This window comes from Hyperolius riggenbachi, chromosome 2 (assembly GCF_040937935.1).
Source record: "Hyperolius riggenbachi isolate aHypRig1 chromosome 2, aHypRig1.pri, whole genome shotgun sequence".
NCBI lineage: Eukaryota > Metazoa > Chordata > Amphibia > Anura > Hyperoliidae > Hyperolius > Hyperolius riggenbachi.
The window spans coordinates 157,814,945-157,838,955 of record NC_090647.1 but is presented as its reverse complement, the minus strand read 5'-3'; the positions used below and the strand labels follow the sequence as shown (position 1 = coordinate 157,838,955).

Sequence of the window (24,011 nt, the reverse complement as noted above, 5' to 3'; positions counted from 1 at the left end):
AAAAATGTTATGAATGAGCAGTCCGCATCTTTGTACGTTTCTGGGAAAATTAAGAAAGAGAACTGTTGTGTCAAGACTCTCCTAAACTAGAAACAATACAATAATTCTAGTGAACCGCAACTCCTAACATAGTGCTGCTTGGACCATCTGGAAAACCACTCCACAAGCAAGTTCGCATTTCCTTACACTCATATGTGTATCATATTCCAACAACTTATGGAGTAAAAACAACTGTACATAAAATATTAGTGAGTGTGACAGCCAAGGATTGTCCAGAACTTCTGAACTGTAACTGGCTTAGTTCAAAACTTGAAAACAAGAGACTATCCACATTTTATTTTTCTGCTCCCGAAAAAGTCAGTTATCAAGCCTCCATACAGCTGGTCACCTTGTTGCTAAAGATTACAGGTAGGGCATCTCCAATGAGTTCACAGACTCTAAGCCCTAGATACATGGTACGGGTACCCCTGGGGGTACTCAGGAGGGGCTCAGTGGGTACTTGAACTTGTTGTAGTCAGTCTATCATAATGAGTTTGGGGGTTTAAAAATAACTCATATATAAATAAGCCTGAATATGTATTTTTAGTTAAAACATTAGGGAATGTTTGAAAAACAATTACCGGTATACACAACTCTAAAGTACACCTGACCAAAAAAAATGTATCAAGAGGTACATGAGATGATATTATTCACAATAGGGATACTCTGCAAACACTATCTATTATAAAGGGGTACCTGCTGTAATAATGTTGAGAAACACTGCTCTAAGCTACAGAACTGGGACTATTGCCATGCAAACTGGATTGCTGAACATCTCTCTCTGTCTCGCTGTAATCTCTCTTGACCAAGAACCATATAGTGTGTGTACAAGGCTTTAGTCAGCAGGTAGTAGTCTGGCAAGAGCCTATAGCTGGCCCTCTAAGTCTTGATCTAAGTCTTGACTAGTATAAGGATATTGCACAGCAATATCCACAGAAGTTGCATTAAGGATGTGCAGGATAACATTGCCATAAATACAAAATGGTATGATTCTTGGCTGAAAAAAATGTGTCCAACAGAATCAGGTTTTATCTTAAGAAATATTTCTAATTTTGATACAAATTATTTTTCCTGCAACAGATGGCTGGCTAAAATGGTCAATATGAGTCAATTCAGCCAACCAAAGTATTGTTTCTATAGCTACCTTAAAGGACAACTGAAGTGAGAGGGATATGGACGCTGGTATATTTGTTTCCTTTTACACAATACCAGTTTCCTGGCTTTTCTGCTGATCCTCTGCCTCTAATACATTTAGCCATACATTGACCCCGAACAAGTATGCAGATCAGATGTTTCTGACTGAAGTCTGACTAGATTAGTCACATGCTTGTTTCAGGTGTGTGATTCAGACACTATTGATGCAGGAAAGGACTGTCAGGCAACTGTTATTGTGTAAAAGGAAATAAATATGGCTGCCTCCATATCCCTATTACTTCAGGTGTCCTTTGACACACACAAAAAGTATAGTATGCATAGGGTCTTTTTGACTACTTAAAATCAGATTCAAATTGAAAAGAAGAACACAGAGAAAGCCAATGCTGGTTAAGTTCTCTGCCGAGACCACTGCAATTTAATCAGCAGTCAATAAAAGGTAAGTATCCCAGAATTACAGGGTTGAGCAGGGACGTTTTTAGGCATAGATAAACCAGGCAGATGCTTAGCTAGTGTGCTTTATGGAATTCTTATACACAACAGGTAGTTCCTTTAAGAATTAGATGGATGGTTATTTTAACACCTAAATGGGCACTACAAAGGACACCTGAATATCATATCAATGATAAGGCAGAAGCTATTAATGTGCTTCTAAGATTTAATTGTTTTATATTTGTTCTGTTTTGATTGCAACTCTTCTAGATTTCCAGGAGAATTTTACACCAGTAGAGACCAAGGCTGCATATAAACAGTATGAGGCTACACGCCCCTCATAACAGACACAGGAAGTCCTTGTTGAGGGTTCAGTGAGTGACGAGTATCTAGCCTGGTAACAATATGTGTATCCTTTATAGACTTACTTTGAAAACATAATTTCTGCATATACAGTATTTGTCACTGGTGTCTGCAAAATATGCCTGGCCTGGGGCACCAAAATTCTCCTGAGGACACAGCAGATTAAGATTGGAGAGTTTTAGAGCCATGATAGTGATAGAGGCAGCTTTGCAGCAGTGTATGCTTAACAGTTAGGATCTGGCAGACTCTAATATCTAAATTGCCTTTAGTAAATGTAACATCCAAGATTGGAATAATACATTGGTTCATGGCAGTGGCGTATCTAGGGCATTTGACACCCGGTGCTGGGTATTAAATGACTCCCACCTAAAAAAAATTAAGGAAAGGAGTGTGGCATGCTAAGGGCGCCATGGGGAGTAATACCTGTTATAGGTGCCCCTAGTGTAGGTAGCCTGGAATAGTTGCCCCTAGTATAGGTATCCAGTTATTGATGCCTCCAGTATAGCTTAGCCAGGTATAAGAGCCCCCAGTATAGGTAGCCTAGTATAGTTGCCCCCAGTATAGGTAGCATGGAATAGTTTCCCCTAGTATAGGTAGACTGGAATAATTGCCCCCAGTCCTACTGAGGCTTCCCTTAGCATCCTCCGGTCCATCATCGTTGATAAAGGATTGTTGGTAATCTGATCAGGGCCGCGCTCCTCTTCAAGCATGTGTGTGGTCATATTGGAGTAGCTTGAGCAGCTCTGTTCTACTGCAAAGGCAAAGTCATGCTTATACCAGCATAGGAGCGTGGCCATGATCAGCATGAGGGTCCCAGCGAGTGGAAGAGGACCAGAGGATTACCACTATTCAGAGCACATGTAGAGGTCATCATTACAATCCTAGCACCAATGAACAACTATTACAGTGAGTGAAGGAGGGTCCCTGGTGAGCCTTGGTGAAGTCACAATCGATTGCCTCTCCTATTGCTGTGCACTTAAAGTGAACCTCCAGACTAAAAATCTACTCAGCAGCACTGAAGAGGCTTGGTGTTTCTTTAACAGTTTCACAGCATCAGAACTTTGTTTTTCTTACATAAGCCTTATTTTTAGATGCACAAAAGCTAAGTTCCACCCCATCAAAGAAAACTGCCCGGGCTTTTTTTCCTTGATGCTGTGCAAAGCTTGATGGGATTTCCTATGTTGTTATTCACATTGCCTAGCAACTGGGAGGGGTGATCAGCACCAGGACAGTTGGAATTGTGTCTCATGCTCCCTGTCACCTCCTTTCAGCCAAAAAGATGGCTGCCCTCATAAACTGAAACATTTGCCTGTTCTGCCTGTTCCACTTCTCATGTGTACACCACTTTGTGTTGGTCTTTCATGTGGAATTCCAATAAAATTGATGCATGTTTGTGGCAGTAATGTGACAAAATGTGGAAAACTTCAAGGGGGCCGAATACTTTTGCAACCCAACTGTAACGTAATGACAGTATATTTGTTTAACCTGAAGTTCCTCTTTAAGGAAACCTAAGATGGCTTGTATTGGGCTATTTATACTTACCTGGGGCTTCCTCCAGCCGTCTTCTCTGGGTGCTCCATTCTCTTATAATCCCCCTCGGTAATCTGGCAGAAGGCAGGGCATGACTGGCCAGATAACTGGGAAGAATTACAAGAGAACGATCAGCTGGAGAGGACAGCGAGTGAGCCCATGCACCTCATAGGGCTGGGGAAGCCCACTGCCCCAGTAAGTATCATAGACCAACACAAGCCCATCCCGGCACACTTTAAAATTAGGGATGGTCTTTGAGATGCGGGAATATGCAAAATTTGCATTCCAATTTACAACACTTGAAAATGTATCAATCAAATCCCACCTTGGTGGGATCTGATTGATCCATTTTTAAACTGCATACATTTGTATACATAATTTGCATAATGCTGCATGCATCACTTTATCTTTGACCATCCCGTTGACTATAATAATAATCTGGAAGCTTGTTCCACCCCAGCTCTGCTAAAGTAAAAAGGCAACACAGAATCAGTAATTTGTCTACCAGTTTTTATGTACTGTCTTCCCTGATTAACAGAGCGAATAACCTTTATTTCATTTGTAAAGAAAAAATCGTAATTGCACGACGCAATGCTTTATTGCTGCTGCGCAAAACGATCCGAGCCACAAATGGATGACAGGGTCAATTGCAAGAGGAGCGCTGACATTTATGCCCCTCCGTATCAAAGCAGTACTTCCTGCGCATGCGCTTTGAGGCCGCCAGGTTTGTGTTGCTGTGGTGAGGTTGCCATGGCCGCGATGTGGACTCCGCTGGGTGAAACTTGCATGCCTGACTTGTCTTGTACCTGTTCCTCAGACGTCGCGCGCTCTGAACATGTGACTTCAGCGACTGGTGGGTTTATGCAACACTGAGCAACAGGATCATTCATTAGCATTGCTGGATGTGTGTGTCCGTGAGGTCTGTAGTACAACTGTGTGTGCATCGGGTAGTTGCTGTTCCTACTTCCTGTCTGACAAGTGTATTTTTTTTTTGCCTAGATCATGGTCTTTCTGCTGCTTGTATCTCGAGGGGTACTTCTGTGTACTTATGGTGTGAACACAGTGTATGTGTGCATAATGGAACAGTGAGAAAAAATTCTACACAGTGAGGCAGGGGTCACACATACCAAAAACGCATGTGGAAACTTATGTAATATATAGTCTAAGGGCCCGTTCAGACTGCAACACGCGGACGGCCACACATGCGGAACACAACGCGTACGAACGCACGCCATCCGCGTTTGTGTGCGTTGCGTGGCTGATCCCATTACTGAAAAGTGAATGGGACAGCCGCGCGTTTTTGTAAAATCTGCGTGCAGCATGCGTTCCCGGACCGCACAGCTCCGGAACGCATGCAGTGTGAACAGCAGACAGTGCAGTCTATGCACTGTCTGATGTCGTGCGTGTCTGCCTCCTGCACGCGTTTCCAAAATGCGGCTGGAAACGTGCGCAGTCTGAACGGGCCCTAAGGTGCAGTTTTTGAAGGCATCTGCGATTCCGCATAGCGGTCAAACAAACATACAACCTGCACTACTGCAGTACACATGCGTTTTCTCCTTGACGTCCATGGCTACTGTAAAAAAAGGAATGTATTAAAACGCAACTTAAAAAGCTCTATGTGCAGCATTACGCTTTAGGGGAGTCATCTGCAATTCCCACAGATGCAAGTGTGAGTGAACTCTCCCTGAGGCAGAGATCACACTTAGTGGAATTGCATGTGGTTTTCACGCATGCAGAAACGGTCCAGATGTCACACCTCTCCCTATGTTAATCAATGGGCTGGCTCACATTGGTGCAGTGCCTGCATGCAGAATTTTTTTTAAGCTAAATGCACTTTTTCGTACACTGTGTTTGACCCCCATTGGCGACAGTCAGTTGATTGCCAGCTGACGCATGCGGAAAACGCACACTAAAAACAAAAACCGTCTGTGGAAAACTGTGGCTGTTTTCCAGTGACTTAAATGTGATCCCTTCCTTATGCTGGGAATACACGGTTCGTTTTTGCCTTCGTTTAAACCTTCGTTTCGATTGTGCCTTTTGTCCTTTTCGATCCCGAAATAATCGGTCATACGGTTAATATCACCACCCACGGTTTCGTTTTTTTTTACGATTCTGATGGTTTCGTTTTTCCAATGATCGAAGGCTGCAAAGAAACGAAACGAAAATCCCTTTTTACAGGGACGGACTAGCATAAACGAATATATAATCGATCTGAACAGCCATCAAGCCTACCAATGGCTCGATTAGATGGATAAAGAGAGATAATATCAAACATGTTCGATCACTAGTCGTTCGTTTTTGGGGTCTATTAATCGAAACTATAATGAGATTATGACTATTTTCACATACATTTTCAACACTCGATTCGTTTACCGAACGAATCGAAGGTTTAAACGAAGGCAAAAACGAACCGTGTATTCCCAGCATTAGACCATACAAACAATGCATTCACCAGTGTCGGGAGTAACAATAGACCCTGCAAGGGATGCATCCGCAGGGGGGCCCAGAAGCCGCAGGGGGCCCCGTCCTGAGAAACTGACAACTAACCGTTTACACTTAATCAGTTGGTACGCCTTAGTGTGCGTTAGTACGCGTTGGTACGCGTTTTTCCATAGCAGTGCATTGGGAAGAAGATTTCAATTAAAACGCGTTAAAGAGACACTGAAGCGAAAAAAAATATATGATATAATGAATTTGTTGTGTACTATGAATAATTACTAGAAGATTAGCAGCAAAGAAAATATTCTCATACTTTTATTTTCAGGTATATAGTGTTTTTTCTAACATTGCATTATTCTATAATATGTGCAGATTACACAACACTATGGGCTCTATTCATAAAAAAGTTGTTGCGAGAAAACTCCTGGAGGGAAAATACCGCAGCGGTATTTTACACTTCTGGGTGGTCATTCAAAGAAATCTTGAAAGCTGCGATGCAAGAGCGGAGATCTCCCGCTGAAAGCTGGCGGTAAGCTGTCGGAAGGCATGCGGAGACACTTCAGCCGGCAGAGTCCCTCCGTGCACTGCTCTCTCTGGGAGGTCTGTCCCATTCACTTGTATGTAATCCGCAAAATCAGAGGAAGCGGTATTTCCCGTCCACATACCGCTTCCTCTAATCTTTATGAATGGCCATTTTGTTACTTTTTTCTAGATAAATCTAGAAAAACACTGGAGAAGGCGGAAATTTCTCGCTCTGCTGGGGGATTGTAGATTTTCATGCGGGAACAGCTTTTTTGAATGCCCACTTTGCTAAATGGACGGGAAAATCCGCTGTTTTGAGCGGAAAACTTGCGGGAAGGTTTTATGAATAGAGCCCTATAGGCCCATACACACGTCGGATTTTAGCGAACGACCCGTCGTTTGAATGTTCCGTCGTTCGGACATTTTCGCGTCAAATCCGACGGGTGTACAGACTATCGTTCGGGTGATAAGACTGGTTACCAACGATCCGCCGGGCGGATCGCTGGTAACCAGTCTTATCACCCGAACGATAGTCTGTACACACGTCGGATTTGACGCGAAAACGTCCGAACGACGGAACGTTCAAACGACGGGTCGTTCGCTAAAATCCGACGTGTGTATGGGCCTTAAGCTTTCAAAATGAGTCTTTCAGAGCAGTCTGTGAAGTAATGACTTCTCCTCTAGCAGATAAAAAGAAAACCGTTCACTTACAGTTGAGATAATAAAAGTCAGATAACAGCCCTCTCCACGACTAACTTAGTCGTAGAGATGAATGGCTTTTTTGCATAGAGATAACAACTGGAGTTTCTCAACTCTTCCTGTACTGGAAACAATTACACTGATGTATCTGATCTTAATGTTTTATTTCTTAGCTGTACTACACATACAAATCATAATATCATAATTTTTTTTTCGCTTCAGTGTCTCTTTAAGTGTGAAAGGTGCCATAGGAAAACATGAGCATTACTTTGAAAATCAGTTTTCTTTCCATTTTAACTGAGAGCAACTGATTAAGTGTAAAAGGGCCCCTAAGGCCTGTTCAGACTATGCGCGTTCCTAGACGTTTTCAGGGAACGTGTCTGGGTACCAAAAACGCATAGAAACGGCTCCTAATGCTTTTGAATGGGCTAGTTCACATGTATGCGTATGAGACGCATACGTTTCTCATCCGCATTGCTGCACGCAGTTCTGTGCGTCACGCATAGAAACGGACGCAATGAAAGTCTATGGACGCGTATCAAAAATGCGTACTATTGCGTTTTTAGCGTCCGTTTTCCTCTGCGGTTCCCATAATTCTTTTTTTCCCCTGGGTCACGTGTGTGTGCAAAACGCAATAGAATACGCATTAGAATGCAAGAAAAACGCATGCGTTTTTCAACTTGCGTTTCTTTGATTTTAAACGCATTCTTCATACGCAGATAGTCTGAACAGGCCCTTAGGGTAAGGTGAGAAAACACTTTCTGCTCTGCACAATTGACTGCATCTGCTCAGCCTCTGATAAGGAATCCTACAAAGATTTGTAGACAGTCCCAAGTGTTCAGCAGGATCTTGTGTACAGACTCATCCAAAGTTTTGCAGGGGGGCCCAGTGATTTCTAGTTACGCCCCTGACCAGTGCTCATCAAAGGTGCAATGGTGAATGCATTATTTGTACAGTGGAGGAAGAGGAGTAGTTTGAAAATGTATGTGTACTACATGTATTTTCAATTCACTTATTGCCAAACAAGAGTGCCTTCCTGGCTTGATGCTATTGTGTGGAGTGGTGGACCACAGAGTTTAAAGAGGAACTCCGGTAAAAATAATGTAATAAAAAAAGTGCTTAATTTTTACAAGAATTATGTATAAATGATTTAGTCAGTGTTTGTCCATTGTAAAATCTTTTAAATCCCTGATTTACATACTGACATTACATTGTGACATTTTTACTGTTGGCAGGTGATGTAGCTGCTGCATGCTTTTTTGGCAATTGGAAACAGCTGTAAACAGCTATTTCCCACAATGCAACAAGGTTCACAGAAAGGAAACTGCCAGGAGTACCACGGTACTCAGAGGTTCTTGTGGGAGGGGTTTCACCACAATATCAGTCATACAGCGCCCCCTGATGGTCTGTTTGTGAAAAGGAATAGATTTCTCATGTAAAAGGGGGTATCAGCTACTGATTGGGATAAAGTTCAATTCTTGGTCAGAGTTTCTCTTTAAAGGGAACCTGAAGTGAGTAAAATTATTTAAAATAAACACATGACGGAGCTGCAAATTTATATTACATACTAATCTCTCTGTCCGTTCCTCTCAGAAGCTCAACATTTTCTTCTTGCAGTGATCCCTTCCAATTCTGGTACTGAAATATACCAGTTGCTGTCAGTTATATTTCAGCAGCTGTCAGTTACAACTGAATGTGCAAGGTAATGTCCATGTTTCCCTATGTTTTAAGTGGGTGATATTACAGTTTAACAGTGTGCTAACCAGGAAGCTGTTATGGGGTAGTGGCCATTTTCAGAATGGAGGACGGAGAATTCCATTGATCACAGTGGACAAATGGACGCAGGAGAAGAGAAAGAGATTGAGTAGTAGAGTACACAGGAGGTAAGTATGACCCGTGTATAGTTATTTTGACTTTTTATTTTCAGTTCAGGTTCTCTTTTTAAGTACCAGCTTCCTGATACAAGTGTCTAGGTTGGAGGTTGAAACTGCATTGAACACAAAAGCAATGCTTTTCAGTATATGCCCGGGGATAGAGATGTAATTGTTACACAAACAGAGGTAAATGCAATGTGATTCATAAAAATTAATGGGAACCTGTCATTGTGTGAAATAAGGAAGCTTTCCCATGCCTGGTTATCACACTCATGTTATAGTTGTGCTTTTAGAGTTTAGTGCATGCATGATGAATTTCAAGACAGCACCGTTACTGAAATAGCGAAAACAATGCTATTCCTGCTGCATTCAGTGCACTAATATTTCCATTTGCAGAGATTATTAACACACTACATAGAAGACCATCCAAACAGTATCTCAGCACTTCTTGAACTGCTATTGGCAGCTCTGATGCTGGCAGGAAAACACATATAGGAATACCAGCAGCACAACATACATTTAAAAAAAAAAACATTTTTATTTCAATCTAGACACAGAATAGAAGTAGTTCTCCCATCTCTGGAACTCAGGCCAGTAGTTGTGAACCGTGATTAATGCTGAACACTAGAAATGTGTATTCCGCTTATATTTGGTATCTAGATTATCTTTTTTTAATCCTTTTTTTGCCTGGAGGCAAAATTGCCAGATCTTAGTGGGCTATATATATATATATATATAAATGATGGCTAAAGCTTTCCTAGTTCAACAAATGCAACCCCCACCCCACATATGAAATCCAATCATTAACCACACACAAAACACAGCAATGAACTCCCAACATAAGAAATGCAGCCAGTACCTCCACATGTGAAATGCAACAATCACCTTCATACCGAATGCAAACATTACTCCCTCATATCAAATGCAGCCATTATCCCGAGATATGAGCTGCAACTATGACCCCAATATATCAAATGCAGCCATGACCCCCACATATCAAACGCAGCTATGACTCCCACATATCAAATGCAGCCTTGATTCTCACATACCAAATGCAGCAATGATCCTCTCATATGAACTGCATTAATAATGTGCCCCCATGCAACCCCTTTCCAAAAATGCAGCCACCACTCCGTTATCACTAGTGTCCATTGGCAGGAATTGCCCTAGCTTCCTATGCCTCATTTGCAGTTGGACTACAGACTGCCATTAATTCCTTTTAATATGCTTTATCATTGGTGTGGGCAGCACGGTGGCATAGTGGTTAGCACTCTCGGCTTGCAGCGCTGGGCCCCCGGTTTGAATACCAGCCAGGTCAACATCTGCAAGGAGTTTGTATGTTCTCCCCATGTCCACATGGGTTTCCTCTGGGCACTCCACTGGCTCCAATTGGCTTCCCCACAAAATGGCTCCAATTGGCTTCCCCACAAAATTGGCCCTAGAGTACAATGGTCATATGACTATGGTAGGGATTAGATTGTGAGCTCCTCTGAGAGACAATACGTAACGTGGCTATATATACTCTGTACAGTGCTGCGGAGGATGTTGGCGCTATAAAAATCCGAAATATTAATAATAATTGGTGCACAGTGGGGGGGGGGGGGGACAGTCATACTCACCATCTGCTTGATTTTGTGCCCCATCGGCTTCGCCCCTTTTACTGGGCCTACGATCTTCTTTGTCTTCTCTTTCGGTCCATCGATCGCAGCAGCCGCCTCCGCATCACTAATAGCTGCCAGCCTCCCCATCTTTAAATATATAGAATGCCAATAAAACATTCGAGATGCACTGCAGATTAGAGCCATCTGCTGGTCGCATCTGCAGTAAAGTGGAACTACTTTGTTCTACGAAAATGGGAGAGCGGGACTATTTTGGCCCACAGAAGTGGCAAAATTCCACGGAACCCTTTAAAGGTTTTTAGAGAACCCTACGGTTTCTCAGAACCCCAGCTGAGAATAGCTAATCTAGATTGATATAAAAAATAATGGTACTTGCGTATTATCCTATTGGCCGACTTTGACTGACTCTTGTTTAAATGATATTTACTCCCCTTTAGAAGTCTATCTTTGAAAAGCTGAGTATCTTGGCTTACAGTATATTTGCTTTATGTCCCATGTCTGTGCAATGTACCGTTCCTGAGTTAAAGTGTGTGTGAATCAGGGGTGTCTACTGCGCCTGGCTGTAGACAGCAGCATCCAACTGCAACTTCTGTCTGTCTCCCTCCAGGCTGGTTAATAGACTGCTTGTTTAACCACTTCACCACTGAGGGGTTTTTCCCCTTAGAGACAAGAGCAATTTTCACCTTTCAGTACTCCTCCCTTTCATTCACCAATAACTTTATCACTATTTATCACAATGAAGCAATGTATATCTTGGTTTTTTTTGCCACCATTTAGACTTTCTCTGAGTAGTACATTTTGCTAAGAATTTATTCCATATGCATGTTAACAGAAATAATAAGAAAAAAATGGAAAATATTCATTATTTCTCTGTTTTTCGCCATTATAGTTTTACAATAATACATGCTACCATAATTAAAACTCACATATTTTATTTGCCCATTTGTCCCAGTTATTACACCATTTAAATTATATCCCTATAACAATGTATGGCGCCAATATTTTATTTGGAAATAAACGTACATTTTTTTCAGTTTTGCGTCCATCACGATTCACAAGCCCATATTTTCAAAAACATAAGTAATATACCCTCATTACCTACATATTAAAAAAAGTTCAGTCCCTTAACTGATAAATATTTATAAGGTATCTATTTATGTATTTTTTTTATTGTAAATTTTTTTTAATGCTAAACTTCTATTTGGGTATTTATGAGAGAGAGTTGGAGGTTAAATTATGTGTAGGTCTTTTTCTTGAAATGTGTGTAGGTGTAATTTTCCTATTTGGCCACAAGATTTCCTCACACATTTCTTCCTGTTGCGTACAAAGTAAGTAAAGCGTGCAAGTGTAATTCAGTTTGATACAATGACCGTAGCATCTCATTGATGCCGGCAATCATTGACACGGGACTTAGATCAATGAATGGGAACACAGTTCCCATTCATTGATCTACCCTCTGTCGGCAATGAGAATGAGAACAGTGGCTACGTCCCTCGGATGGGAACAGTCTTCCTGCGGGGAGTAGATATATTGCCGTGGACGCAGCTAGTGGCTAACATCCCCCGGCTCATCCTCGTGCTGGTCCACTACTCAGTGAACTAAGAAGAATCCTCCCTTGGGAGGGACGAGTTCCTTTGGTCTATTACTAATCAATGGGAGCTTGATGTGCTATGGATACCGGCATTTGTTCTGTGCAGGGACCTGAGTATTTTGCAAAATGTACCCAGTACATAGGCTAGCATTGATTCAGATAGCCTCCATTGCAATCCGCTTCATCAGGCCGAATCAGAATAGTCACGCAGGACCCAAACTTACTTTCCGCATGTCAGAGTGGAATAACGGATCTGTTCCAGACAGACTGATGTAAACGCATCCTGTTGTCTGCACAGGATCAATCTGCATCCATTCAGATCTGTTCAGTTATGATAGGCAGATTGTTCTTTTATGCAGTGTGAAAAGAGGCTTCGAGTTACTTACAGCTTTACTGACAGATTAGGGTCACTTGAATTTCAGAATCACTGTGCTGGAGGAAGAGATTGGCGGTTCTGCTAACTTCATGCAGAGCTGTCATTCTTGTTAAATAGTATGTAAGTTGGCGAGTACCCTCTTTACCTCTTTAGCCCCAGCTGGAATTTTGAGCATGCTTGAAATATAAGCCGTACTCCGAAAATAAGCCCTAGCGGAAGTTAAAAAGGAGGAAGAGGCAGCCAGCAAGCGGGGACACAGTGGTGCAGTGCTGATTGAGCACCAGTCCTGTCATCCTAGCACACAGAAAGCTTATCAGCTGTTTTGCAGGAATGACAGGGCGTGTGCCTGATCAGTACAGTAACATACCTTCAAATCCAGGAACAGCACAATACAAAGAAACAAGAAATGTAGTGCTGAGAGACACTTCCTAATAGAAATATGACATACCCTGAAAATAAGTGCTAGCACATCTTTTTTGGAGCAGAAATTAATATAAAACACTTGTCTTATTTTCCAGTACATGAACCAATTAGGCAACACTAGTGAAGAGAAAATCAAACAGCATATAGCAAGAATACTACTCTAGTTTCTGTTTCTGCTTTGCACACCCATACTTTACTTTCAATTATATTATATAATGAAAGAGTGACATCTTGTGAAGTATACTTCCAATCACTAGCTGCATCAGTTACAGGCTGAGTGTGTCAGTTTTTGTATCTCTGTTGGTCACAGATCATGAGCTTTCCAGTTTTTACAAGGCTGATTTGAGGATAGTCTTTTTCTGGAAAATTGGGGTTGTCAGCTTGGGCTCCATCCTAGCTCTTAGTTCCCCTCTCCATTTGAAAAAATATCATAAAAGAAAAGGCTATTGCATGCAACAAAGGGCTATCACACATCGGGCCCGCATTTTTCACAGGTTTAATTGTATGCACCTCAGCCGGTCTACATCCTGTTCTCAGGGCCTAGTTCAAAAATATGAAACTCTAACATACCTAAACTTGTGCTACATTGGCTGATGTGTCACAGTAAATGCATTTATGGTGGCTGACTTCATACACCAAAATCCACTATGGTTTTTATGTTTTTGTGATTTTTTTTTTTTTTGTGTGTGTGATTTTTTTTTTTTAATGTTTTTTTATTTTGTATGTTACAAAAATGCATTAAAAACATAATCATTGCTGTTTTATTGTTCTATTGAATACGCCTGATGATGGGATTATAAATGTATGTACAGTACCAGTTATGTTAGTTTGGGCCTGAAGGACAAAGGGTTGGTAAATTATTTGTGTGCAGGTAGTGCACACCAATTTTAGCTGTACTAATGCCAAATCTTAGTATATCAGGTGTATTGTTTGTGTTTGCAGAGTAATGGACCTGCCATGTATGTCAGAGAAAAGTATGTTGGAACCACCCAAGCTGTTGCGTAGACCCCTGCCTCCTAAAATCTTACCTTCCCTGAAAGTACACAGGACAACAGCAAAGGAGAAAGGTAACCTGATAAACACCATAAACAGTATACTGAAATAAATCCTGCTAATATCTACCATGACTTTCTACTGATTACGATTTTTTTTCCCACTCAAAATATGTACGTGTGTAAAGCAGTGTAGTGCAGTGAGGAGATCCAGCGGGATTGCTTATAGGGAACAGTTCTCAATCACAAAACACTCTACAACTTTAAGTGTTGTCATTGAGGAATAGTGTGGGCTTAGTTATTACTACTACCTATATAAAACCTAAAAATTGAAGAAGGTGCTGTCATTGTAGAAGTGTTTAAAATGCAACCAATTGTGTTAGCTAAATTTCCTTATGAGTTTCCTGCTGGGTCACCTGTCCTTGACCATACTAGTGCTGTTTTCTCTGGATCTTTGATTGAATGTTTTTCTATTGAACAGTTCAATCACCCATTTATCATAAAAACTTTCGTAGATTTGGCAAACGTGAGAAAGTGTCTTGTCATTATCAAGCAATCAGGGCTGTGGAGTCAGTGCAAAAATCATCCAATTTGGACTCCTTAAGGGGCCCATACACCTAACGATTTTCCCGCCGATATACATCAAATTTGATCACTGTGATCGAATCTGCTGTGAAATCGTTGCGCAAATGCTGACAGAATGATCGATTTCCGTCCGAAATCAATCGTTCCCGTCGATCCGTCCGTGCAGAAGATTTTGCTCAATCGCCGGCGGGTTGGAAGTGCGTCGATAGCGGAGTTCGAATGCCCGACGACCGCCGATAGCGGCAATACATTACCTGATCTGGCCAGCGCGTATCCCCGGTCTCTGCTGTCTTATTCTTCTCCACGCTGGGCTCCGAGTCCAGCTGGCTTCACTGAACTTCCTGTCCCTGCAGGAAGTTTAAACAGTAGAGCGCCCTCTACAGCTTCAAAGATTGTGATAGGTTTCTCTAACGATTGGTGTCAGCTAAACAGATTTTCTGTTTATTGGTGATCTGCAGTATCACCAATAATACAGATGCTATACCTGATTATGTGGTGATCTGCAGAATCACCAATAATGCTAGTATAGCCAGACACAGGACTACCAAAGTGAGATAGTGTTTGGTGCAACAGTAATGAGGAAGATAAGGTCTCCCGAGGAGCGGGTGACTACAGACAATACTGCAGCCAAGGATCACCTGAGGAGCAGGTGAGTCCGGCTGTACAACAGTTAAAGGGCACCTGAGGAGCAGGAGCTACTGGTAATGCTGCAAGGTTGATCACCTGAGAAGCAGGTGATCCAGACAGTACTGTAGCCAGTGGACACCTAAGGAACAGGTGCCAAGCCAAACAGCTGCAAAAGGTGATCACCTGAGGAGCAGGTGATTTAGACTATACTACAGCTATTGGATACCTGTGGAGCAGGTATAACAGACAGTACTACAATAAAGGTTCACCTGAGGAGCAGGCGATTGCTACAGATCCCTCACCAGTGGCTAGGCCCACTGGCGAGGATAGAGAGGTCCGACAAGCAGAGTAGGCAATGTACGGACAGATAAGGTACAAAGACAGAAGGCTGATTCAGAGTTGTGTACAGGCAGTGTCGGCAACGTGAATCAGATAGGCAGAGGTACAGAGTCAGCAAGCAGGAGAATAGTCAACGAAAGCAGAAGGTCATAACAGATAATACAATGTAATTGGTACTTTAAGCTATCAACAGAATCTGGCTAAGTGTGGATCCCCAGCTCCGGCCAGTTATAGCACACTTTGGGATCTGACAAAAGGTCTGAGCGCTCACACGTAAGCATTTGCAACAGCAGACACGAAGCAACTGACAGTCTGGTACTATATATACTAAGTTGCTCCGCAGCGCCGCCCCAGCCACTCAGCCAATCCGAAGTACTGTTTGGAGTCAGCTGACTTGGCACATCAGCTGACTCCCCTTCTATTCGCATAAAGGTCCTGTAGCCTGGCCTGTGCAATAGAAGGACCAGGCAGATCACCAGCATGAAACTGCGTGGCATAAGCCGCCGGCTGATACGCGGAGACAGCCGCCATGCTGCCTGTCTCCGTGGCGGCATCTCCGCTATTCCTTACAGTTTCATGTTGAAATCGATTCACAGTCTGTTTGCAGTAAAGGCAGCCATACGATCCCTCTCTGATCAGATTCGATCAGAGAGGGATCTATCTGTTGGTCGATCTGATGGCAAATCGACCAGTGTATGGCCACCTTTAGTTGATGATACCTCAGACTCCTCGAATTCCGACTACTCTAATTTACATATAACAATCTTGTTGATTGAATATATGTAACATAAAAGGCATTTCAACACTACTAAAGCTTAAAGGAAACCTGAGCTGTTATAACTGAAACGTTTTATACATTCCTGGGGCTTCCTCCAGCCCCATACGCACAGATCGATCCCACGCCGCCGTCCTCAGTCTTCCCGCATCCCCGATACCGGGTCCCCGCACTTCTCAGTCGGGCCAGTCTACACAGGAGAAGTGCGCCCTCTATGTATCTCTCCAGGGACTGCTGGAGAGATATGCAAACAGCGCACTTCACTTACGTCAGACTGGCTCCAACTGACGGAAGTGCGGGGACCCGGTATCGAAGCTGCGGGAAGACTGAGGACGGCGGCGTGGGATCGATCTGTGCGTATGGGGCTGGAGGAAGCCCCTGGTATTTATAAAATGTTTTATTTAGAACAGCTCTGGTACACTTTAAGAACTTAAAAGCCATATTAAGATTGCATCTGCTTTTTGGAACAAAACAAAGCTCCTGGCCAGGAAGCTGACACTCTACCCTCTCAGCCATCCCAGCCTATCAATTCCCCGTCATGTTGTCTGTATAATAAAGGCCCATACACCCGTCGGACTTTTTGCACCCGGCTGATCGCTCAAGACCAGTCTTATCACCCGAACGACAGCCTTTACACAAGCCCGATTTCGCATGCGGACGACTGAACGACGGGACGTTCAAACGACCCATCGTTCGCAAAAGTCCGACGTGTGTATGGGCTTTAAGATTCACTGGAGCCCTGCCTCTTGCAGAAAAAGGCTTCTACCTTTCTCTATCTGATATAGAAAAGGCTATTTTATGCAATGGGGCAGATCTGTGCTCTGCAACCCAGCTGATATAGGGTTCCAGTAAATCTTATTAAACTGACAAATTGTGTTGGGACATTCTAACTTTAAAGCATTAGCATACATCTGCATTTTTCACGCACACCAGACAAGCACTTTAAACGTAAGAAATAGCTGTAAAGTAGTTGTTAAATATAAATCAAACTAGTGCTTGTTAAGAGTACATGTAGAGGGTACAGACAGACTCAGAGAACATCGGGCTCTAGGCAATCTAACTGTGGGTGTATGTAAGAGTGATGTGCGATCTGAACCAGGTTTACCATTGGGCTTCCTGCGCATGCGCAGAAGACCCAGACTGGACACGACTGAGCTGTTACCGGGGCTGAACGGCAGACAGCGGGAGGATGGTGTGGGACTCAAATCTTTAGTTATTTTGATCTCTGGTTCACTGTAAGGTTGCTTCAGGTTTTGTTTTTCTGCATGTTTTATGATATAAAAATGTCATTAGAACGCTGAGTTGTTCTGTCCATCCTTTCCTTTGCATTACATTATATCAATTAATGATGAATGGGAGATTCTAGCCCCAGATTTCCCTGTGCTTCTTATGAACATTGTCTAAGGGCCCGTTTCCACTATCGCGAATCCGCATGCGTTGCCCGCATGCGGATTCGCACAGTCAGTACAAGTGGATGGGACTGTTTCCACTTGTGCGTTTCCCCGCACGTTTTTCTGTGCAGAAAAAATCTGCATGGTAGAGCCCTCAGAATTCGCCTGCGTGTGGAATGCAGGCGAATCGCACGCAATGTATTTAATAGGGAAATCGCATGCGTTTTCCCCATGCGTTTTTTGCCGCGAATTCGCATGCGATTTCGCATAGGTATTAATGTTAATTTACACAGGCAGTGACATGGTTAAATTCGCATACAGCCTTACCTATGCGAAATCGCATGCGAAATCGCGGCAAAAAACGCATGCGGAATCGCACCCGCATGCGATTTGCCTGCGGTGATTCGCCAGCGATTCCGCAACGCTATAGTGGAAACGGGCCCTACAGTACTAGGGGAAGAGTAATACAGGTACAATGTTTCACATGTTTGGTGGATACATTTTTATCAAAAAGAGGATCTCCGTGGAAGACATCATAAGATGCATTTAATCTCTTTTGTAGCAAGCTGGTGACCTCATGGACAATGGAGTAGCAAAGTTGAAAAGTTTTATTTATTTATTTTTATGTACGGTATATTGCACATTTTTTGTGGCTTTTTTCTGTAAACACTAGATCAGCACTGTGGACAGCACATTGACTATCACCAATTATTTTAGGTCTGCTGCATGATTAAATTAAATGGTAAATTGATGTGTGGCATCACTAATTTTGCCATGCATTTATAAGTGAAAACAATTACGTATATTTGAACTCCGACAAATCCAGTGTGAACATGTCTCCTCCAAGAAGCACAGATCTAAAAATACAATTTAGTAGCCTAGTATTTAGGAGGGTTACCATGGCATTATGAATAGCATCCCTGTGTACTGCCGCTACAGCAAACAACTCAGTTTAGACTTAAGTCGCAAAGATATATTTATAAACTGACAGATTTTGTCACAATTCATCACTTCCGCTTTTCCCCACTGAGGAAGCCTTTTATGTCAGTTCTGCTTTTGTTTTAATTACAGTAGTTACAACCATTGGAGACCTGGAGCAGAGAGGCCACCGTCAATGCTGGCAATGATCACCTCTACAGTATATGTCCTCACAATAGGACTCCGAGCTCCTTAGCTACACCACTGCCTATTTGTAGAGATATGGCGACATATTCACATATTCGCAGAAAACAATATTGCTGTGCGCAGGTAGCGCCTTCTTTGGTGTATCTACCTATATTGAAGTAACATGCACACTGTTTACACAACGTGAGAGGCATATGTGCACAATAAATGTTATTGTAAGAACGAGCAGAGGCGCCAAATGGATAAAAACAGTGATTAAAATGTTTAAAATTGCTTGGGAGGCAGTGGTGGGCTTACCTCCTATAAGCAGACACAACAAGCTGTGTATTCAAGACAAGGAATATTTATTGGTACACTCCAAGGGTTAATAGCAACGCCTTTCGCAGGCTCATACCCACTTCATCAGGCAAAATATGATAGGAGTACACAACAGCTAAAAGTCTGGGATACACCTGGCACCTCAGGTCATATTTTGCCTGATGAAGCGGGTATGAGCCTGCGAAACGCGTTGCTATTAACCCTTGGAGTGTACCAATAAATATTCCTTGTCTTGAATACACAGCTTGCTGTGTCTGCTTATAGGAGGTAAGCCCACCACTGTCTCCCAAGCAATTTTAAACATTTTAATCACTGTTTTTACCCTTTTGGCGCCTCTGCTCGTTCTTACAATACACTTAAATATCCACCCTTGGTGGAGGGGGTTACCCCTTTTTTTCCTTTGAGTCTACAGAGAGCGACTTCTTATTCCTGAGTGAGGACAGGATAATCTCCTCACCTGCCTACACAGTGGTTGCCTGGAGGTAACCCTGGTTTGTGAGTATTATTTCATACTCGTTTCAATTATACCAATTATCTTGACATACTACACTATGGGCTCTCGGTTCTTTCTCTTTTACAATAAATGTTATGTTAATTGTGTTAATGCCTATAAAATTACTATGTGCTATTTGCCTACAGGCAGCACGGTGCTGTAGTGGTTTGCTCTCTCGTCTAGGCAGCGCTCCAAGTTCCTCCCACATCCCAAAAACATACAGATAAGTAAATTGGCTTTCCCCTAAAATGGCCTTAGACTACAATACATACACTACACAATACATACATAGAGATATGACAATGGCAGGGATTAGATTGTGAACCCTTCTGAGGGATGTCTAAAGTGACGAGACAATATATTCTGTACAGTGTTGCGGAACATGTCAGCCCCACATAAATACATAATAGTAATTTGCCTATGGCAATTTTACCTTGATTTACTGATTCAATCTCAAGGGCATTTATCTTGTTGAAAGTCCTAGAGGTGCTTTGCATTCTATAGTCTGTACATAGATATTAAGGATGTAGTGGTTCTTTAAATGTGTTCTGTGAGGTGAGTTATACACCTATCTTCAGTCTGCATCTCGCTTGCAGGATTCACTTTAGGATTTTCTCACCTTGGTCTTTTTTTTTTTTTTCTTTTTTTTTTAAAGCTCTTTGGGGGTATGTTTGTTTTTGTTTGTTTTTTCTCCAGATTTTAGGGGCTAAATGTGGTGCAATTTTATTGTGCTTTTAGACCCCAAAATCCAGAAAAAAATCATTCTCCAGAGAGATTCTTTAGCAGCCTGTGCACAGAACTCCCCTCCCCAGGATTCAGCACTGCATTTCTTCCTCCTGTCCTCTGGGTGGTGTTCTATCTCTATGGTGAGATTGTAATCTGTCATGTGATAGATAACAATGTCACCGGAGAGATGTAGAGCCTCGGGGGATTGCAAGAAGATGGGCTGCGAGTGTCCAGATCCTGGGAGAGGTGAGATCTAAATGCCCCATCGGCTGCACACTCTGCATATTCCCCCCGTGGCTAGGCTCAGGGTTACCGCTTGCAGCGACTTTTTTTCCCCCGAGCCTGGGTCGGGAGTGTACATTGAGATTTTGTGCCCGGTCATTCGGCTCACCCTGCTGCCGCTCAAATTCCCGGGAGTGTTAATTACCATTCCCGCTTCCAGTCACAGCAACTCGGAGGGAGAAGTAATTTGGGGTCCGGCTATCGCCAGCACCTGAATTACGCTAAAGTGTGGCCATAGACCTAGCATTATGTCTATGGTGGCACACAGGTCAGGCGAAGCATGGGGAAAAGTGCGTGCCGAAATGTCCTGTCTGGGGTCGGGAATACCGCCAAGGAAATAAACAGTTTAACAGAGTAACTTGTGTTTCTTTCATGCAGGAAGCCTCCTCTCCTATGACCAGCAGCATGTGCAGGAGACCAGTGTGGCCAACAGAGATGTGCTCAGCACCATTCCTGTGGAAAAGACAACTCTCCGCTGTGAAGGTATGTGCACTACACAAGGGAAAACAAACCTACACTGATACAAAACATGCATATTGTAGACAGCAGTCATTAGTATCTAAGTATATTCTATTCTGTATTTCAAAATGAGTTATTTTATTTTTTTTGAATAATCAAAGGGTATTATATTTATAAACAGGGATTCTTATGTTAGAATTAAAAAATCACTTACCTCTTAGAAATATGCTAATCCACAATATTCAGTACTGATGGGGATAAAATGAATTTTCAGTCAGGTCAATGTGCAATTATGCCTGTGAATATTTGATATTTTCTGCATACAGCCAGTAGGTAGAGCTCCAAACACTTCAGAATAAAAACTTTCAGGCCTGGAACCCACTGAAATCAGCAAACGCGAAACGCTACCGCTAGCGTTTTGTCTGAGCGGTTTGCAAGCGGATTCATGCGCGGTTTCGGTCGCGTTTTGCAACATTGTATTTGTTTGTTCAGCGGTTGCATAGCGTTTCGCGTTTCGCGTTTTTATCCTGATTGGTCCTGTGAATTATTTTTCATTTTGTTACAGTGTGCTGAACCGCAAAACGCTAGCAAAACCGCTCAGTTTAGGTTTTGCTGAGCGTTTCCGCTAGCGTTTCAATACTTTACATTGAAGCGCTAACGCTCCCAAAATGCTGCAGGTCCTGCGTTTGCGTTTCTGGGAAACGCAAACGCTCCTGTGGAAGTTGCCCCATCCATTAACATTAGCCCAGCGTTTTGGCAAAGTGCTAGCGTATCGCAGCGCTGCCAAAACGCTGCCAAAAGCACTCCTGTGGGTTCCAGCCCTCAATGCTGGTTTCCAATGATGCTGTGAGATTAGTGTCTTACCCAACACATTCACTTATCTCCTCCTTACTTTAAAGTGAACCTGAGGTGAAAAGAAACTGATAAGATAAACAATTGTATCTATACTCCTACTCCCAAAAAATTACTTTTTTTTTCTGGGATGTACCATGGTTTTATTTTATGTTTAAACATTTACAAAGTAGATGTAATGTTTTATTGTCTCTGCTCAATGGCAGTCTATTTAGAGTCCCAGGCCTAAAATAAGAGCTATTGACATTTTTTTATGTATTCTCTGCAGTTAGTAGCTCTTCTTTTATGGCTGTAATTCCATATCAGTGAGGGTTACGCTATAAACAGACAAGGGTCTGGCAAGAGTGAAACTGTCACTTGCATGCCTGAGGGCCTGTACACTCTGAAAATCACCACACATAAATGCAATGTGATGCGATTGCATTTTTATCAAAATTGTACTTGTGATTTTGTGAATCTTGTGCATTTTGGTGATTTCCAGAACAAAGATTGTTTAAAAAAAAAAAAAGTTGTGGCAAACCTGGCTGAAGATTCTGTCTGTAATCACTGTGTGATTTAAAGGACAACTGAAGCGAGAGGGATCTGGAGGCTGCCATATTTATCTCCTTTTAAGTAATACCAGTTCCCTAGCCATCCTGCTCATTCACTGCCTCTAATGCTGGGTACACACGATGCGGTTTTTTTTTTTTGGTCGATTTTCCATCTGAACGATTTCCGATTCGATTTTCCGATTGATTTCCGATTCGATTCTGTTTTGTTTTTTTATCTATGTCCATTCACTTCTATGCAAAATCGATCAGAAAAAGGATCAAAAATAAGGTCGGAAATTATATATCGAACCATCTATCTAACACAAAATTGTATGGTGTGTACCTAGCATAATACGTTTAAGCATGCAGCAGATCAGGTGTTTCTGACATTATTGTCAGATCTGAGCAGCGCTACAAGGAGTTTGTATATTCTCCCCTTGCCTTGTTTCCTCTGGGCACTCTGGTTTCCTTCCACATCCCAAAAACATACAGATAAGTTCAGTGGCTTTCCCCTAAATTGGCCCTACACTATACAAACACTACACAATACATACATCGACATGTGACTATGGTAGGAATTAGATTGTGAGCCCCTTAGAGGGACAGTTAAGTGACAAGGCAGTGTTTTCTGTAGAGCGCTGCGGAAGATGTCAGCACTATATAAATACTAAATACTAATAATAATAATCTGCCATGATTAGCTGCATGCTTGTTTCTGGTATTATTTAAACTCTGCTGCAGCCAAATAGATTAGCAGGGCTGCCAGGCAACTGGTATTTAAAAGAAAATAAATATGGCATCCATATTCTTCTCACTTCAGTTGTCCTTTAAGTCCATAAGACCCAGATAGCTCTTGGTGACTCAGAACCACTAGAATAGTATAAGGGGCTTAAAGGACACCAGAGATGTATGTACGCATTGGAATAAAATAAACATATCCCCCGATAGTTTTTTCAAAATAAATACTATTTCTGGTATTTTCGCCGCTCCGGTGTGCCGTTTTTTGTGGGTTTTTTTACTAAAACTCCATGCAAAACACAGTTCATCAGAAAAGAATATTATTTAGTGGGCTGTGTGCAAAATGAAATCACCATTTTTAAAAGCCTTGTATGACTAACAAATATAGATTAAAAAAAAAGTTTTTCAGTATACCGTTACATTAGCAGCTCCTCCCATCTCGTCACAGCTCTCTGTGATGCTGTGAGCATACAAAACAGGAAAGCAGATCCAGAAGGGGGCAGGCTTGGGCGTGAAAAGACATCAGAGAAGACAGACTCAGCTATAATGACTCCTGAGCAAAGCCAGACTGCTCAGTCAGGGATTTTATCAGGACTGATAACAAGCAGGCTGAGGAGGGTAGGTGTTTTCTCTAATGTTCCCACAGATATATATGGTAAATACATGAGGGAGCTTCGTCTCTGGTTCACTTTAAAAAGACCAAAAAGCCCTAATATTATA

General features: G+C 42.3%; 1 protein-coding gene across 1 annotated transcript in view; it reads left to right on the top strand.

Moving 5' to 3' along the window:
* The first annotated feature begins 4,573 nt into the window (after positions 1-4,573).
* The window catches only part of LRRC63 (leucine rich repeat containing 63), a 74,175-nt gene continuing 54,737 nt past the window's right edge, over positions 4,574-24,011 (top strand). The window contains exons 1-4 of the mRNA XM_068265212.1: positions 4,574-4,580; positions 8,794-8,878; positions 14,002-14,126; positions 21,091-21,195. Of these exons, the coding sequence (XP_068121313.1) occupies positions 14,006-14,126; positions 21,091-21,195 (226 nt within the window). The 5' untranslated portion in view covers positions 4,574-4,580; positions 8,794-8,878; positions 14,002-14,005. The remainder of the gene's footprint in view (positions 4,581-8,793; positions 8,879-14,001; positions 14,127-21,090; positions 21,196-24,011) is intronic.